This window comes from Gigantopelta aegis, chromosome 10 (assembly GCF_016097555.1).
Source record: "Gigantopelta aegis isolate Gae_Host chromosome 10, Gae_host_genome, whole genome shotgun sequence".
Classification (NCBI taxonomy): Eukaryota; Metazoa; Mollusca; class Gastropoda; order Neomphalida; family Peltospiridae; genus Gigantopelta; species Gigantopelta aegis.
This window is the reverse complement of record NC_054708.1, coordinates 18,387,962-18,407,011: the sequence shown is the minus strand read 5'-3', so window position 1 is coordinate 18,407,011 and position 19,050 is coordinate 18,387,962. Positions and strand designations below refer to the sequence as shown.

Here is a 19,050-nt window from a genome sequence, read left to right as displayed (position 1 = left end):
TGGTGCTTGTCTCTAGTGGCTATCCGTGCCATACTTATACCATTTACTATCAGCTTTAGCTGGGGGCTTAGTCTTATACCATTTACTATCAGCTTTAGCTGGGGGCTTAGTCTGATCATTGTTATTAGGCACTTGTAACCAACCACCTACTATACTCCACTACTACTGACGGTCCTGACATTCATCATTTCATCCTTTTCCTCAACAGAACATCAAATTGTACTTTCATACACCAATAATAAAAACCTACGGAAAGAATAAAAAACATTTTGCTGTCTCTAGAATTTCTGCCCCACCCCCACTCACTAAAGACACATCTTATCAAATAACAAACAATGAAAGACAACCTTTTTTTGTATTTTAGCTACTGAAACAGATAAAAACATTCACCTTGACATCATTGAAGAATGCAACGAGCACCCCTTTTTCTGTTATCATTACAATGACTCCATCCAACTCCATCTTGCGCTGTACATCTTCATATGAGGTCACAATCGACAGCTTAGTTTTCACCAGCGATTTCTTGTGAGTCAGAGTTAAGCTGGACTCTCTCACACACAAAGCCTTTGTAGAAGTAAATAGTAAATAAAAAAAGAAACACTAAAATAAAACAAGATCTCTCAGGTATCTCTTAAGGGATAAACCTACTATGTTGTTCTATTTGCCAATTGATGTATCAGGTGGATTAAAAAAAAAAAGAGAAAGAAAAAAAAGAAAGAAAGAAGAGAGTCTCACTTTTTTAAGTTGTAAAACGGAAAAGTATGTAATTCAGAGCACTGAATTGTTTTTTCACAAAACTAGTTTACTATGTTTTATACTGGTGATCATATTTTCATTGCAATACACAGTTTATTTTTAAAATGGTGCATGGTACCAAAAAATTAATGTAAAACAAAATGCTACATCACAGAGAAGCTAAAAATTATTACTGACTGGCCCACTGTCTTCTTCTAAGAAGACTTTTTTCCTAGGATAAAATACACTTCCTTATTTCTTTGAAAGTTATTTCCCTCCAACACTTGAGATTTTCTTTTTATTTCCCCGAATGCAAACCTATATTCTGTTCAATATGGGACTGTCTCTCTAACAAAGTCGACTGCAGTCATGTAGACAAGTTCATAATAAAAATGCTTGAAAACGACATCTTAAAATGCTAAGGGCAAAAGTAACACTCGAAATAAAGAAATGATTTTCATCCTGGAAATACAGCAGATGTTGAATATATTCAGCGCTGCAGAAATTACTCGCCCGCTTGCCAAATGCGAGTAAAAATTCCTACAGAGGATTTAAAAAATGCAACTACCAGCCCCACGGTCTTTGTGTCTTTTTGTTTGACACATGATGCTGATCACTTACCAAATGTTATTAATAATATTTTGTCAATATATCTATTTATTACATAATGAAAATATATCTGTATTCTTACTGGTCAAAAACCAGTCACATGACCTTCTGTAAATAGTAATATTGCCCTGAGAGATTTAACCAATGAAGATAAAGATGAGACAAAATTATATGCAATTAATAAGTAGATAACGTAATGCAAAGTCAACTGCTAATTCTAATGTAAATAAGCACAAACTTGTGACAAAATGCTTTGCTGTCCTTCAACAAAAAGGTAACATCTTTATTCATACTTAGAATTCCTCAAATACGACAAAAACAAGGTCAGTAATTGTCAAATTGTGTAAGGAATATCTCGCAGAAACGTACATGATACATCAAAATGCAATTGGAATCGGCACTCAGGATGTTGTTACACATAAAAAAAAATGCATTTGGAGGTAATAGGTAACTGTTCAGTATAGACGTATGTTCAGTATAAATGTATGTTCCGATTTATCACATTTTGTGTTTTATTTTGCTACTAATATGATTTTGACACTCTTGCTCATTATACTGTCTTGATATTTGTCTTGGTAATGTTTCAACTGTTTATTTCCGCATTCCTCTTCATGTGATACAACGTCATATGAAACTGAACATGAATAAAGACTACAAGAAGAATATGTTTATTTTGTACTTTAAAATGATCTGAATTTAACCATCTCTATATGCTAATGAAGCCATCTTCATGATGTCATTAAAAACATTTACACATTATTTGTTGAGGACAGTAAATCGGTGGTTTTGCTGCAACAAATTTTAGCAGAGATCCATCATATTCCTTTTTAGGGTGTATTTAATTAGAACTAGATATTCATTATGATGACGTCTGGCTGAAATGAAGTTTAAAACAGAGTAAAACTGTAAAATTAGTACAGAAATGACAGTAGTTGAAAAATCACTTACTCTACATTGGAGTTTCTTGCCCACAGTAAAGCGTTTCTCTGGTTTCTTTATGGGTATGTCTGCCAAGTGAATCGTGGGGATGAACGCCTTTATTTTGTCTGTCACATTCACAGATACACCATTGTCATTAATTCCTAACACTGTGCACTAAAATAAACAATAAAAAAAAAAAGGTGTTTTCTCCTTTCATAAATACATAACCTAACCATACCCATGTGCATTTCATCTTTCTTACAAAGGACTAATAGCAGAGGAAAATGCACAAAGGTTGACAAGTTCAGATTATGTAGGTAAAAAAACCACATTTATATTCTAACATCTCAAGTGTAGATTATTTGATAATTACCACCACAACCACCCCCAACAAATCCACTATCTATCAAAGCACTAAAAAATAATATGTCACAATAATTTCACACATTATGTATTTGCATTTAAAGACATTTTCTCTTCATCTTACTTAAGGTTTATATTTAATATATACTGAATTGTAATAATTTATCTATTAAACTTACACTGAGTATGATATTATTAAAACCTAATATATATAAAAGAAAAAGTTCCTAAAACTATTGTCAATATCCAATGTACACTGACTGAAAGAAATACGGGAACACGTTTGAGACCAAATTTAACTTACAATTATAGTAGTTTTGCTTGTATAAAATACAGACTTTTAACGTGGGACTAAATGTCAGTACTGTCGCATTGATTATCAGTAACATAGTAACTTCCTTATACTATGGGTGAATGTTCTGGTAGCAGTTAATATTTTCTGTTATTATTTATGTGTTCCTTTTATTTTCTTTCCATCAGAACAGTTTAATCAATTTTTTTTATAACAAAACAGGTTAAAATTTTATTTTGAAGGATTGCTTACATCAACAAGCATTCCAGGTTTTATATCTGTCGACAGCATAAACCGTTGTTTGAGGACACTCCTGAAAGAAAATCAAGTCGAATAACTTTCACTTTTTAATGTACTATACAATACACCCACATTGTTGCTTTAGTCATAATAAAAAATATATCGTACCCTGATTTTACTACATATCTTTATAGAACAAAATGTAAAAATATCTGGCTTAAATAGGCATGTTTGCAGGAATTTGTAGTAGGTTTAGACTATGCTGAGTGATATTTATAGGTGAGTCGAGACATGATTCCCTGAAAAATGTATTGAAAAAACATTTCTTGAGTGGTGAAGAAAGTTTTGACCTCCAAAACCATCCCCTGCACACGTGCCTGTTAAAATTTTCTTTCAAACATGGTCATAATATATGTTCAACATTAACTGATCTAAAATTATAATAAAAATTAGAAAAACCCACGAAAATAATCCGTACCGATTCAAATATAAACTTTATTTTATGTATTTATACAAAATTTAAGTGAAAATATGTGAGTAGAAGTTATAAATTTTATAAAATTATAAACCTCAACATGGTTTTTGTCAAAAATTAATCCAGTAGTCAGAAGGTTTATGCAGGTTTTTCTAAATATTTTTTAAAATACTCAAACAGCTTTTATTGGAGATGAAAACATATAAAATGTCATTTTCTGATATTTGACTACAACTTGGCAAAACAAATTTTTGGTTTGAAGTTAACTTTATTATATTTACAGTACTTAGTCCAATACTAATAGTATTTTGAACAAGGTCACCAACACTATCAGAACTGGCACAGCGACATACAGTTCTGCATATTAGCTACATACTCACTCTTTCAATGACACTAACACAAGACCATCTAGCCTGTTGTAGTCAATAACTCGAACTCTGTAAATAAAAAAAAATATCTTACAAATTATATTGGACCACTTAAAAAGTAGCAGACCCTAGTTTGGACACTAAGTTTGTTTATTTACAAACCTATAACACATATGGATAAAATAAACAAAATTATGTTATTATGCTCTTAAGATACAATTTAAAAACTGAATGAAACCCACCTGTGAGATGAACCAGTTTTAAAACTGTCTGCCATTACATCAACTATGGCATCACTGAGATGTCTCACCTACAATAAAACAAACAAAATAACAGCATAAACAACAGAACAGTAAATATCAAATTTAGCCAAAGCACAACATCACGTAGTTCCAATGCTAATAAACATAGTTTCCTTTCAGACAGCACCTGCATTTTGAATCTTAAAATGTTTTGGGAGTAAATGAATGAATGTTTAAATAAATCCCAGCATGAAAAATACATCGGCTATTGGATGTCAAACAATGAATGTAGTGATAATCGAATCAATATAAAAATTCAAAAGTCACATTAAAACACTGTAAAGAACTGTACAAATATCATATGTTTAAATTTGGGGATAAAATTCAGTATCTCCAGGCCTGTGGGAATTAAAAGTTTGTGGAACCCAATTTTTTTCAGGTAACCTATTTCATGTTGCGCAATCCGTTACAAATATATCATTATTTGAACAGTGACAAATGATAGTGTAAAATATTTTTAATGTCTTTATTTTTTATGGTAAGAAAAAAAAATGGGTTACACAAAACTAAGACTTCAATACTCACACTAGCATAACCTTTGTTGTTGTCTGGCAGCTTGAAGTACAGTCCTCCTTTCTTCAGTCTGTTGGAAACCTCTGCTTTGTCAATAATATCACCAATAGACAATCCCGAAAACTGGTTCTTCACAGGAATACCACTGTATTCAACCAGACTGCTCAGCGCTGACAAGGAAATAGCTTTAGATGTTGGGTTGATGTACAAAATACAGGCAGAAATCTGAAAGGAAATGTGGAAGTAATTTGTTATCAAGCTAAGAGTACACAAGTAGAACAAGATGTAGGAGGCCACACAAATACGGGTTTTTAGACAGAGACTTTATTTTATCATAAGAGTACATTAGGAAAGCTACAATAGGGACACTTATCATGCAACCATGCTTCCTATTGACATGATAACCCCTACCTGATAATTCGAAGTGTTATCATGTCACTAGGAAATGAGTTGTGCAAATGATGGATGTTTGCTAAATTAGGTTGTTTGCTAAATTAGGTAGGTTGTTGTTATTTTCACCAAAAAAAAAAGGTTAAAAAATTATACTGTTGTGACACAAAAGACTTTGAAATATAATCAAAGTATTTTATTTAAAATTTGGAAACACATAACTTTTAGGCTTTCGGGCACCTACTATTGTTTAGACTTCCGGTAGTAGTTTTTTTACACAATAAAAGTAATATTTTCTATACTGCTTTTGACTGAAACATGTTACAAAAATATAAAAAACATATCAGGTTACTACGTTTTGATATTGTGGTTATTTGGCTTGGTTCGATAATGGTGTAACAGGCTCGCTGAAGCTCGCCTCTTACACCGTTATCTAAACCTCACCAAATAACCATGAAATCCAAACATAGTAACCTAATATTCTATATTTATCTGGTTCCCTGATAATACAGGTAAATGTTATTGTGATAAAAAAAAGAAGAGATAATAATACAGGCCCGTAAGCAGAAATTTATATGGGGGTGCGTAATCGATAGCCCAAATGGCCGGAGTTCCTGGGGGGGCCCGGGGGCATGCCAAAATTTAAAAAAATCGAGAATGCAGGAGATGCATTTTCCTGCATTTTGGGAGGTAATTTTGAAATGTTTCTTGGCCTCAAAATATGACATTGGTTATGTTACAGCACATTTCTACTGCGTATTATGACATGGGACCCGCCATAACTGCGAAAACTTCATATAGTTCACATCGTTGGACTATTTAAAAAACATTTACACATCCACGGACGGACCTCGGCAGACTATGGGGGGTGCGTACGGGCCTGTAATGGATAGGTTTCTTCAAGGATATAAAAAAAACCATAGCTCTGTTTTTCTTTAAGTAAATGTGATTAATGTTAAAATTATTTGGTGTACCATAAAATTTAAACTCTTTACCTTTCAAAAATAAAAATAATGTTTATATTACCACATATTTTGGCGGGCCTTAAAATTTTAAGTTTAATACTTTTTAAAAATAACAAGATTTGTGGAATTAAACGTCTACACTAAACCATGATGAACATCCATAGGTGCAACTATAAACCAAGTTTCACTAATCTAGGACTTATAGTTTGTGAAAAACTCATCTAAACATGAAACTTTAATGCAAAAGTTGATGCCAACAATTTGAGCTCATTATCTCAAGACCTGGAAAAAAAGTCCGGAATTTTTTTTTCCACATCTCCTAAGTTCAAGGGCCATAACTCTGTCTAAAATGGTTACATCACCATGAAACTCAAATTTGTTCTGCAACAATACATTATAAAGCTATACACAAAATGGCAGGTCAATATAACAAGGCCTTCTTAAAAAAGATATCTGGAAAACTATATGTGGTACACACGGACAGACAGAAGGATGGAGATGAAACCTATAGTTCCTTCCTGTTGGACTGGTAGGGGACTAATAACTATATCTCGCATATAAAGGTAAGTAAAAAATTTATTAATTTTTATCTTGTGGAGAGCCTTAAATTTTAAGCTGCATTGTTAGAATGAGATGATGCTTAATTAAGAATGAGATTTTTCAAACTATAGTAACACAAATAGGCCGACATCAGGCCCCGTGCTTATAAACCTTAAAGTCTAGACTTTAATAAAGTCCAGACTTTAATGTCATGGCAACGCCATTCATATAGCATTACGTTAAAGTCTGGACTTTATTAAAGTCTAGACTTTAAATTTTATAAGCACGGGCCCAGATGTCTATCTCACCTTGTCTTTCTTGTGGTATGTCTGCAGACTGCCAGGTAGATGTGTTTTATGTATTGTTCCAGTGTACGAGAGGAAGCTGACAGACAGACCATCCTCTCTAACCTGTTGAAGACAAGCAAACTATAGACGCACTCAACACATTTATTTTCGATTATATGGCATCGGATATATGGTTAAGGACCACACAGATATTGAACGAGGAAACCCGCTGTCGCCACTTGGTGGGCTACTCTTTTCAATTAGCAGCAAGGGATCTTTTATATGCACCATCCCACAGAGAGGACTGTACATACCACGACAGTTGTGGAGCACTGGCTGGAACAAGAAATATCCCGATGGGCCCACCAGCAGGAATCGATCCTAGATTGACTGCACATCAGGCGAGCGCTGTACCACTGAGTTACGTCCCACCACCCCCGCCAAAGTCTTCAGACTTCAGAGGAAACCTGCTACATTTTTCCATTAGAATTAAGGGATCTGTTATGCACTTTCCAGTCATGAGGTACTGGTTGAGATAGGAAAAAAAAAATCAAAGGGGGTTTGATCAACTGGAGCTAAATTCCACCACTTCTAAATTGTTGAAGCAAAAGATAGACTGACCTATTTATGAATTTAAATTAAGTAGCATACAAGGTTCCCATAAATTTATATTGATGAATTAATCCAGCTTTCCTGGATGGTGAACAATAGATATAATGAATGAATGAATGAATGAATGAATGAATGAATTTTTAATGACACCCCAGCACAAAAATATACATCGGGTCACAAAAGGTAAGCATATGAAAATATTATTTGCATAATTTATTTTAATAAACCTAATATCAAAGCCACTAGGAAGCGAGTTTCACAAACATCAATGATAACAGAATAAATTCAAACCTCTTTCACATGCGCCATGACCTTCATTCCTGGGACCAAATTACTCATCACAAGGCCAGAAGAACTTTCCACCTATGCAGAATATAGTCATTATATTTTAAAATATGTACATACAAATTTATGTAGCATGCTAATTACAAAGACAGAAATCGTGTATGCATGAAAAGTTAAAGTTTGTTTTGTTTGACGACACCACTAGAGTACACTGATTAATTAATCATCAGCTATTGGATGTAAAACTTTTGGTAATTCTGACACTTAGTCACCAGAGGAAACCCGCAACATTTTTCCATCAGCAGCAAGGGATATTTTATATGCACTTTCCCACAGACAGGAAAGCACATACCATGGCCTTTGACCAGTTGTGGTGCACTGGATGGAACAAGAAAAACCCCAATCAGTTGGATGGATCTACTGAGGTGGTTCAATCCTGCGACAAAAGCACTCAACTGATGCTAATAATTACAGACAGAAATCTTGTGCATGAAAAAATAAAAATTATACGTTTTTTTAAATTTCATTTAACCTGACCTCTCAACATCTTTTAACAAGATGGAGCAGACTATCCTAGCGGTCAGTGATATGGCAACAGTCTTTAATGGCATCAAGGATACCAATATCCATCCACTCATTCTTTTTGTTTTTTCAGGCTGAGAGATCAGGTTAATATTTAAAATGAAAATATGGTATTACATGTAAAAGACAAAGATTTAAAAAAATTAAATTTGTTTATATACTCTTCAAAAAAAGAAACGCAAAAGGGTACAAATGGGTTATAACTCCGATTTTATGTTTCCTACCGGTTCATGCTTTGTGAATATAAGGTCATTGCATGTCCCAAACACATTCCCACGGTTACATTCGATAAAATGCAGCTACTGTACAATAAAGTTCCAAAATGTGAATATTCGCAAAAACGCAGCCACGTGCAAACCATGTCACCACTGCACGTGCGTTGTCTGCACGTGCAACATGAACACCGACAGTATAAAAGTGCAGGGTGTTCGCTTACCTGGCCTCTGTATCTGGCCGACAGTTGACAATCCAGGACATGCCACGTCTCAGTGAACCGCAGAGAAACAATGCCATCGGCCGACTAGACGCAGGCGAATCCAGAACGGCCGTTGCCAGGGCATTCCATGTGTCCCCAAGCACCATCTCCAGACTGTGGGACCGTTACCAGCAACATGGATCAACACGTGACCTCCCTAGATCCGGTCGACCACGGGTCACTACCCCCGGGCAGGACCGCTACATCCGGGTACGCCACCTTCGGGAACGATTGACTACTGCCACCTCCACAGCCGCAGCAATACCAGGTTTGCGCAGGATATCCGACCAGACCGTACGGAACCGCCTACGTGAGGTAGGAATTCGTGCCAGACGTCCAGTTCGAGGTGTCATCTTAACACCACAACACCGTCGACTCTGACTGCAGTGGTGCCAGATTCATCGACAATGGCCTCAACTGCGATGGAGACAGGTGTGGTTCAGTGACGAGTCCCGATTTCTGCTCCGACGTCATGATGGAAGATGTCGCGTGTATAGGCGTCGTGGTGAACGTTATGCGGCAAACTGCGTGCAGGAAGTGGACAGATTCGGCGGGGGTAGTGTCATGGTGTGGGCAGCCATCTCACACACTGGCAGAACTGACCTGGTCCACGTGCAGGGCAACCTGAATGCACAGGGCTACATTGACCAGATCCTCCGGCCACACATCGTTCCAGTTATGGCCAACGCCAACGCAGTGTTCCAACATGACAACGCCAGGCCTCACACAGCACGTCTCACAACGGCTTTCCTACAGAACAACAACATTAATGTCCTTCCTTGGCCATCGATATCACCGGATTTGAACCCAATTGAGAATCTATGGGATGAGTTGGACCGACGCCTCCGACAGCGACAACCACAGCCCCAGACCCTGCCCGAGCTGGCAGCAGCCTTGCAGGCCGAGTGGGCCACCATCCCCCGGGACGTCATCCGTACTCTGGTTGCTTCAATGGGCAGGCGGTGCCAGGCAGTTGTCAACACACGCAGAGGCCACACCCGGTATTGACTCCAGATGACCTTGACCTTGGTGGTGTGTCCTATCACTTACTCACAATGGACTAGAGTGAATTGTGAACAATCCTGCAACATTTGGTAATTATCGGACTCACCATTCAATAATTAAATCAATTCTCCAAATGTTACGACAATGTGGTTTTGCGTTTCTTCTTTTGAAGAGTATATGTATCAAATCATCATTTTCTTGTTGCAATTCAACACTCATCCCGCATCCGAGCTTTGTCAAGATTACCAATTAAATAATAGGAATTATGTCATACATCCTCCTTGTATAGATAAGTAGATTTTTTACTATTAAACAAGACTGTATGTTCCTTAAACTCTTAAAAGGGCTATCTCCAAAAATTACAATAGATGTGACAAGCAGTGACAGGGAGTAATTAATTTGCCTCTGTTGTCATAACAGGCACAAAAAGGGCTATGATTTTCAATTCAGGTTCACACATATATAAAAACATATTTAATTAAAATGGCATTATTTTAATTCTTTTAGTTAAACTGTATAAAAAATGCTAAGTCACAAAAATATTGTACCTTTCCTTGTTTGACTTTTTTAGGATCAACTGTGACTTGTACTGTTCTAGTCTCATTCGACTGAGAACTTTCTGGCACTACAATCTGACACCACAAACTCTGACCAACTGAGAGTGGGTTTCCTAAAAATATAAATCACATACATGTTATAAAATTTACAGAAATATATCTACAAAAATCGGCTTTATATTAATTCTTGGTTTAAAAGGCAAGACCAAAAGGTTATTAATTTTTTCAAAATACACACAGAAAGGCTTTAAATTTGAATAATTCAATTAATTTACAATAATACACTTTTTTTTACAAAATTCACACCCATAAACATGTGATAGAACATAAATAGAGAAAACAATTAAGAAGGAAGGAAGGAAATGTTTTATTTAACGACATACTCAACACATTTTACGTACGGTTATATGGCATCGGACGTGTGGTTAAGGACAATAAAGAAGAAGCAATGACCCAAATCCCTAATGAGTTACATATAACTGATGAAAAATACTAGATAACAGTAGCAAGGCTAGTCCAAAAGAAGAATAAATAATTGACAATAGCTACATATGAATGGAGAATCTTATCTACATGCTTAAAAGTAACAAGCATTCTGAGAGTAGTACATGTTCCATAACAGGCACAACAAATGTTCATATCTCCTGAGCTCAAAGGCCCTAACTCTGTGAAAAATAGGTTAATCGCCACAAAAATCAAACTAAATCTGTAACAGTATATGATAAAGTTATATACAAAATTTCAACTCAATATAATGAGGCACCTGGAAAACAAATTTCTGTATCTTCTAAATTCATGGACTACAACTCTGTCAAAAATGGGTAAATCACCATGAAAGTCAAACATGATCTATAAGAGAACATGATAAAGCTATATTCACAATTTGAGCTCAATATCTTGAGGCATTACAAGATAAAGTCAGAAAAAGTATATGTGGGACAGATGGGAACTAATAAATAATATGGACATGTGTATTCGATATTACCTTCAGTCAAGGCCTGGATTAATGGTTTGGCCTCCTTGTTTGCCAGGAATGCACAACTTCCCTTCACTCCAAGATCCACCATGTATCCATGGTCTTCACAACTCGAAACACAGCCAAACACAATCTAGAAAAAAATAGAATAACCATTTACAGTTTGCATGTCAACATACCACAGCCAAACACAACCTAGAAGAACACGGCAATACATAATACAGTCATGGCTTCTAGATTACGGCAGCCCCACTCCAATGGCTAGTGATATTCAATGTTGGGCTAGTAAATAACTACTATTGCCATGCCCGATGGCTAGTGAAATATTTTTGGGTCAAATGTTGCAGTTAAGTCTATTTTGTAAATATGAATATTCTGACCCCACCCCAACCCCCAACCCCCAATGTTAGTGTTTTTAAGCTCTATCTCCCACTTTAGGTGACATATCTGATTATTACTATTATTTACTAAAATTGTATGAACCTAAAGTAAAGTAGGGCTTGTGAATTGTGGCTAGTAAATTTTTAAAATCACTGATCCCATGGCTAGTAGATTTAAAAAAACATTCTAGAAGCCCTGAATACAGAGGACATTTTCAGTTTGCATGTCAAAATGACAACCAAACAGAATCTAACAAAACAATACAACCATTTTTAGCTTGAAATCATTGTACCATAGACACACAAATTTAACCCTGGGAAAATACTACAAAATAAAACAACTATTTTTATTCTACATTTTACCAAACAAAATGATCATTAATATCACATCAAAACATTGTTTTATCAGAAGGAAGGAAGGAAATATTTGATTTAACAACGCACTCAACTCAACTTTACGGTTATATGGCGTCGGACATATGGTTAAGAACCATACATACACTGAGAGAGGAAACCCACTGTCGCCACTTCATGGGCTACTCTTTTCGATTAGCAGCAAGGGATCTTTTATATGCAACATCCTGCAAACAGGATAGTACATACCACAGCCTTTGTTAACCAGTTGTGGAGCACTGGCTGGAACAATAAATAGCCCAATGGGCCCAAAGACGAAGATCGTTCCTAAACCAACCGCATATTAAGCGAGCGCTTTACCACTGGGCTACGTCCCGCCCTTATCAGGAGGACAAATAAATATATTTATTTTGGATCCGTGTTTGTACATACTTTATTGGAACTAACAATATAAAGAGTATGTAATTAAAAATCAAATCTGAAGTACTTAAGTCAAGTCAGGCGTGTGTTACATAATACATAGTTTTGGTAACTTCCTGAAAAATATTGTAATTTATCAAGTTATCATAATCTTGCCAATGCACGACTGCAGGAATGAAAGTATTAAAACATGAGAACAGCTATTCTATACCATTAATTGAGAAACATTACTGAAGTGTGTAGAAACGTACTATGTCTTTTTGAAGATTTTTACTGGACACTCCATGGTTCACATCTTTTGGATTAATGGAGAGAGTGATATGCCTTTTAAAAGCTTTCACGTCCGTCACCTGGCCTGGCAAAATCATTCCTGGCGTAAAGAGATCTTTCAGGCCACTAACATTCTGAAAACAAAGCAATAAAAACTGAAGTGCAACAGATTTTTAAATAATGTTTTGCTGTAATCAAAATACGAATAATTATTGTTTGTATAAGTTGTCTTAAGATTGCAGATAAGTTGCAACCTGCCCCCCCCCCCCCCCCACCTCAACTAAACTGTAAAAGAATTAATGATAAAAAATTACTCACCTGCCCCTTAAGCCTACAGTATTACACAACAAGCCAGCCCTTTAATACATCAACAACACGTTTTAAAATTATCACATTATATCAGTGGATAGATAGATAGATAAACTGCTGCTTTTAACATCAAACACCCTGTTGAAAGGGTGAAAACAATTTACTTACTTCTAAAACATTTGGCGGATCACTGGTATTAGCCAGGGCCTCCAATTGCTCCTTATATGCATCTGAAATAGCCGTGATAGGCACCACACCTTTCAGTCCGCCCGGCAACCCGACTCGCAGGGTGTAGCTGTCGACCTTCTGCACACATCCCAGAATCACCATGCCCACATTTACCTCCTGAAAAATAACAGAAATGAAAGTTTGTTTTCTTTAACGACACCTCTAGAGCACATTGATTAATTAATCATCGGCTGTTGGATGTCAAACATTTGGTAATTCTGACACGTAATCATCAGACGAAACCCGCTACATTTTTCCTAATGCAGCAAGAGATCTTTGATATGCACTTTCCCACAGACAGGAAAACACATACCACAGCCTTTGACCAGTTGTGGTGCACTGGTTGGAACGAGAAAAACCCCTATCATTTGAATGGATTAACAGAGATGGTGCTATCCTGCAACGCAAGCACCTCAAGTGAGCACTCGACTGACTGAACTAAATCCTGCCACCTCATAGAAATTAAGCCAACAGATAGAAGTACAATTGTGACAAAGAAAAATTCACATTCAATGGTATCCAAGACGTGTAAATTGCATGATAGTCAAATGTGATCTGTAACCAAACATGATAAAGATTTATAAAAATATCTTAACATTGCCAAAGAAAGGTGTGCAGAAAACAAATTTTCATATCTCCCATGTTATGGGGCCATAACTCCGTCAAAAATGGGTAAATTGCCACAAAAGTCATGGTCTGTAACAGTACATGATAAAGCTGTACACAAAATTTCAGCTTAATATCTTGTCACATTGTGAAAAAACATTAGGAACACTATATGTGGGACGGACATACAGACAAACAGATAGACTGAGATGAAACCTATAGTGTCCTCCGGTTGAACAGATAGAGGACTAATCATTGGTCCCTTACTGGGCCCAGCACATTTTTTTATCTTCTATGTCTCAGGGTCATAACTCTGTCAAAAATGGGTAAATCGCCATGAAAGTAAAATTTGATCTTACATCATAAAGTTATATACACAAAATTTCAACTCAATACCTTGAGATACTGTGAACAAATTTCTGGAAACCTATATGTGGGACAGCTGGACAGACAGTAGAATGGAGACGAAATCTACAGTACTAAATATATATTAGACAGGTACATACACCAATCGGGAAAGGGAAAACACTCTAATAACTACCTGAAAATGAAGCGGTTCTATCTTTCCAACACCCGTCTTCAAGACAACACTTCCAGGTTTGCACTTTTTTGTAACATTTGTTTCTGGTTCTGCTAGACGTTTTATGCCTTTTAAATCTCTTTTTCTACTTTTGTCTTCTTTCTCTTCCTTGTTGTGAACCTGTAAAATAAAGGTTTAACATTTTAGGTATAAACATGTTAAAATCAACTGTCATATCAAATAGCACAAATTTCAAGTCACAAAAACATTGTTTAAGGCAATAAATAACAACTATCTTGTCTTAAACCACTTAAAAACATTAAATCATTTATATGCAGCTTTATTCCTATTAAGTACAACAGTTTCGAAATTATCAATTCTGTATTTACAACTGTTTGATAACAATATACTACAAAAAAACCATGTTAAAATGGTACCACAATCTTGTAAATAAAACTTGTATTAGAATAAGGTCACAAAACACAGAAACAGTATTAAGTTATAATAGATAAGATTAGCCTGCATTAAGATAAGAGAACACAAAACATATAGAATTGTAATAAGTTCAAGAGTTAGATGAAAGATATATAATATGTATATTATAATACTAATCATTTCACAATAATCTATCTTAAATTAAAAAGATATTCATGTTGTGTGTTAACCGTAAACAAGTCTTTTTCTTCAGTCTTGTGCACTTGTATGTCCTTATTTTGGTGGAAACGTCCTCCACGGGGAAAGTTTACCGATTCTGATGCCATGATACCAGCCACTTTGTTCAACTGTATAAAAGTTGATCACCAGTCCTGGAGAAGAAATACACAAACTTAACAGATAAACTAGAATGGCAAGATCATGATGGTTTGTTTGTATGTCACATGCTAAACATTTAATTTTTAAAACATAAATAAATCCACATAACTGCTAAAGAGTTTTTTAAAAGGTCAAAACAAAAGGTTATTCTCCCGAAGTTGTGCAATTTCACCCATGCATCTGTGAAATTCTGGAGTCATGCAAAAAAACTTTTAATTTTCAACCTATTCTATCTGCTTGAACCTTTTATTGGTATTACCTACCCAAGCAGTGATGATTTTTTTTTTTTTTTTTTTTTTTTTTTTTTTATGAAAGCACATTTTCCCATAATGCATTTCCACATAAATGTAGCTAACTCTGCAACTGAAACATCACGACAGTGAAAATTAAACATGAACCACAAAAATCAAGAGCACTAGAACTCTTTCAAGATACACTGGTCATCTCTATTTATTGAGAGCAGGATGTAGCCCAGTGGTAAAGCACTGTTCTCACGCGCTGTTGGTCTAGGATCAATCCCTGTCTGTGAGCCCAATGGGTTATTTCTTGTTCTAGCCACTGCACCACATATCGAAGGTCATGGTTTGTGCTATTCTGTCTGTGGGATGGTGCAAATAAAATGATCGTAGTCATAACGGCCCCAGTACTAAACGGCCTTAACAATAATTGGTCAAAACGGCCCTAAAATAGTCAAAACGGCCAAAGCGAAAAAGTCAAAACGGCCCTTAACAAAAGTCAAAACGGCCCTTGAAAAAAGTCAAGACGGCCTTAGATATAATACTTTAAAAATGTATTTCATCTACACAAGTGTCAAGAAAGATAACTGTGCAAAGAGTTTTTATAGTACGGTCTCACTACACGGATATTATCTGCGTCTTATTTATGTTTGACTAAACAAAGAGTTTAAAATCTACATATGTGGTTAGTGTACTAGTACATCTGTGTTAATATGTAGATTTTAAGTACAGGTAAGTTTTGGAGAAACATGAATAGTTATTATTATAACCATTTCAAACACATCGCCCGAGCCATTATACAAGAGATTGCACCAAGCAAAGGGCGTCCCACCCCAACCCTACCTCAAAGCCCAAACATGAGAGGGAACGCTAACAAATACATTTACGATGAAAACTATTTATTACAAACTATGGTTGCATTAAACCAGTATTTTATTGATATTTAAGGAAGAGCTCTCTTTCAAGATTAACTCACAGCGATTTAAAAATCTGACATTTGACAATTAACAAAACCGCCCGAGCCTTAAAACACTCCGAATACCTAACCGATTACCTAATAAAAACACGAATGGTATCATGAAATGTTTGTAGGGCCTAAAGCAGATTTTATACAAACTCGATACACTCACTGTAGAAGTTAAAAGGCTAATTGCTGTTAACTGCCGACGGTATCAAAGATCGGTCTATCGGTCTTTTCAAATACAAGGTCAATTGGTGGTCTTAATTATATTAGTAAATTGGGGGTGAGCAGCACCACTAGGAACTCGTTCAGACGATACGCACTCACCCGGAAAGCCTAGATGGTCCACTACCCCCACCCCCCTTCCCTTTCTGTGATTTAATTATTAAAATAATGAATTACAGGGCGCGCAGCACGACACCCTGATGAGTAGCGCCACATGGAACTCGTCCGGGGGGCACGGCCGGGTCGGTCTATCAGTGTTGTTAAATAAAATGTTAATTGGTGGTCTTAATTACAATAGTAAATTGCATTGTGTAGGCTAATAAATTGTTACCAGTGATTCCATTGTTTTGGTTGTTTTTATACATATTTTTGAACTGCCGGTGATATAGGCTATATTGATTACTAATTATTACTAATGGGAATTAATTTAACGTGATAGTACTATTGGCCATTTTGACCATTTCTTTTGGCCGTTTTGGCTTTTTTCTTTGGCCATTTTGACCATTTTCTTTGGCCCTTTTAACTTTTTTCTTTGGCCGTTTTGACTTTTTTCTTTGACCGTGTTGACTTACATGTTCAAGGCCGTTTCATCATGGGGCCTTTTGACCGCATACCCAAATAAAAGATCCCTTGCTACTAATGGAAGAATGAAGTGTTGAACAAAACAAATTTTATTCATTTGACATTTAAAAAACAAATTTAATCTGTATTTTGAATGCAAAACATATTTCTGTGGTTGCAAAGACAAATGCAAATCATCCTACACCTTAGTTCATCAAGATTAACCTCAAATGCAAGTGCAAGCACAAACATTCAAGGTTAATCTCAATGAACTAACACCTAATTTGGTAAGGATGAAGATGTCACCTCAAAATCTTCCATATATGCAGACACATGTAGGTATTTTTATACTTTGATTTTTTAATTAGCATAAATGTTGGTTGCGGCGTTGACATTCAATAAATATATGCTTGAAGATGTGCTCAACTCCAAAGGACTCGATTTGTTGATGAGTGAAAGATAAAAATTGCTATGTTACTATTCAGAAAAATGACTTCCATCCAGTAACTTTTGTTATATATATGATCTGAAAAAAATATATCTAAGAATAGCCAGTCAGCTGATCTAATCATGATGTTGATTGCAATAAATTAAGAAAATTACCAACTAGTGCTTTAATACAGGTCATATGTTTTTGCAGAAAACTTAATTTTGAAGGTAAAAAGTAAAAAAAAAAAAGATATATTTAAAATTTCTGTTATTTGTAAATTGCTTATATTTTAACCAACGTTATATAACTAGAACAAATCGTATCAATATCAATGTTCGCAACAGTTAAAATATACTTTAAAAATGTATACAAACACACGTGTTGAATGGTTACCTCCATTCTTATTTTTCTGGTGTAAATTCTTCCATTCCTGACGTCATATTTTTCTAAATCACAGTAATCTACAAGTAAATAAAATGATGACTACCGGCTTAGATTTTATACCAAATAAGTATAGACTTAATGACTCAATTACTGTTGACAAATTCATTACCATTTGGTAAATAAATATTATTTTAAAGCAAACTTGAAAATCAGGTAAAAAGTAATCGCAAACATTCTGTCTATCTGTCCGCACCTTCATCTCTCTATCCCAAATTCCACCATCCATCCACACACAGTGGCAGTCGTAGTAATAACTAGTAGCTAGTAGTAGTAATAATAGCAATATTAGTAGCTAGTAGTAGTACTACTACTAGTTGTAGTAGTAATAATATTAGTAGTATCGATATAGTGATAGTAATAGTAGACGACTTAGTAGTAGTAGACGACTTAGTAGTAGTTGTAGACGACTTAATAGTAGTAGTAGTAGTACTACGTAGTAGTAATAGTAGTAGTAGTAGTAACTAATAGTAGTAGTAGTAGTAGTAGTAGTAGTAGTAGTAGTAGTAGTAGTAGTAGTAGTAGTAGTAGTAATAGTAACGTAGAGTAAATAGTAGTTTAGTAGTAGTAGTAGAAGAAGTAGTAGTAGTAGTGCAGTATTAATATTTTATTTGCCAAGCACACTCTGTCAACAAAATTAGCAAATGTTTAATCTATAGTCAGTGTTGAGCATGATTCCTACCTTCTCCACCCACCCATCATTCGTTCATTCATTCATTCATTCATTCATTCATTCATTCATTCATTCATTCATTCATTCATTCATTCATTTTCGTAGTTTTTTTTTTTTGTTGCTTATATCCA

The 19,050-nt window shown here is 35.4% G+C and overlaps 1 protein-coding gene across 1 annotated transcript in view; it reads right to left on the bottom strand.

Annotated features, from left to right (window-relative positions):
- LOC121384187 (protein RRP5 homolog) overlaps positions 1-15,369 on the bottom strand; it is a 59,045-nt gene extending 43,676 nt beyond the window's left edge. Inside the window, exons 1-14 of the mRNA XM_041514456.1 lie at positions 15,245-15,369; positions 14,601-14,759; positions 13,394-13,570; positions 12,898-13,050; positions 11,502-11,625; positions 10,508-10,629; positions 7,904-7,975; positions 7,022-7,123; positions 4,831-5,043; positions 4,246-4,313; positions 4,016-4,072; positions 3,173-3,233; positions 2,293-2,439; positions 391-564 (exon numbers count right to left, since the gene is read on the bottom strand). Coding sequence (XP_041370390.1) covers positions 391-564; positions 2,293-2,439; positions 3,173-3,233; positions 4,016-4,072; positions 4,246-4,313; positions 4,831-5,043; positions 7,022-7,123; positions 7,904-7,975; positions 10,508-10,629; positions 11,502-11,625; positions 12,898-13,050; positions 13,394-13,570; positions 14,601-14,759; positions 15,245-15,340 — 1,725 coding nt within the window. The 5' untranslated portion in view covers positions 15,341-15,369. The remainder of the gene's footprint in view (positions 1-390; positions 565-2,292; positions 2,440-3,172; positions 3,234-4,015; positions 4,073-4,245; positions 4,314-4,830; positions 5,044-7,021; positions 7,124-7,903; positions 7,976-10,507; positions 10,630-11,501; positions 11,626-12,897; positions 13,051-13,393; positions 13,571-14,600; positions 14,760-15,244) is intronic.
- Positions 15,370-19,050: the final 3,681 nt, after the last annotated feature.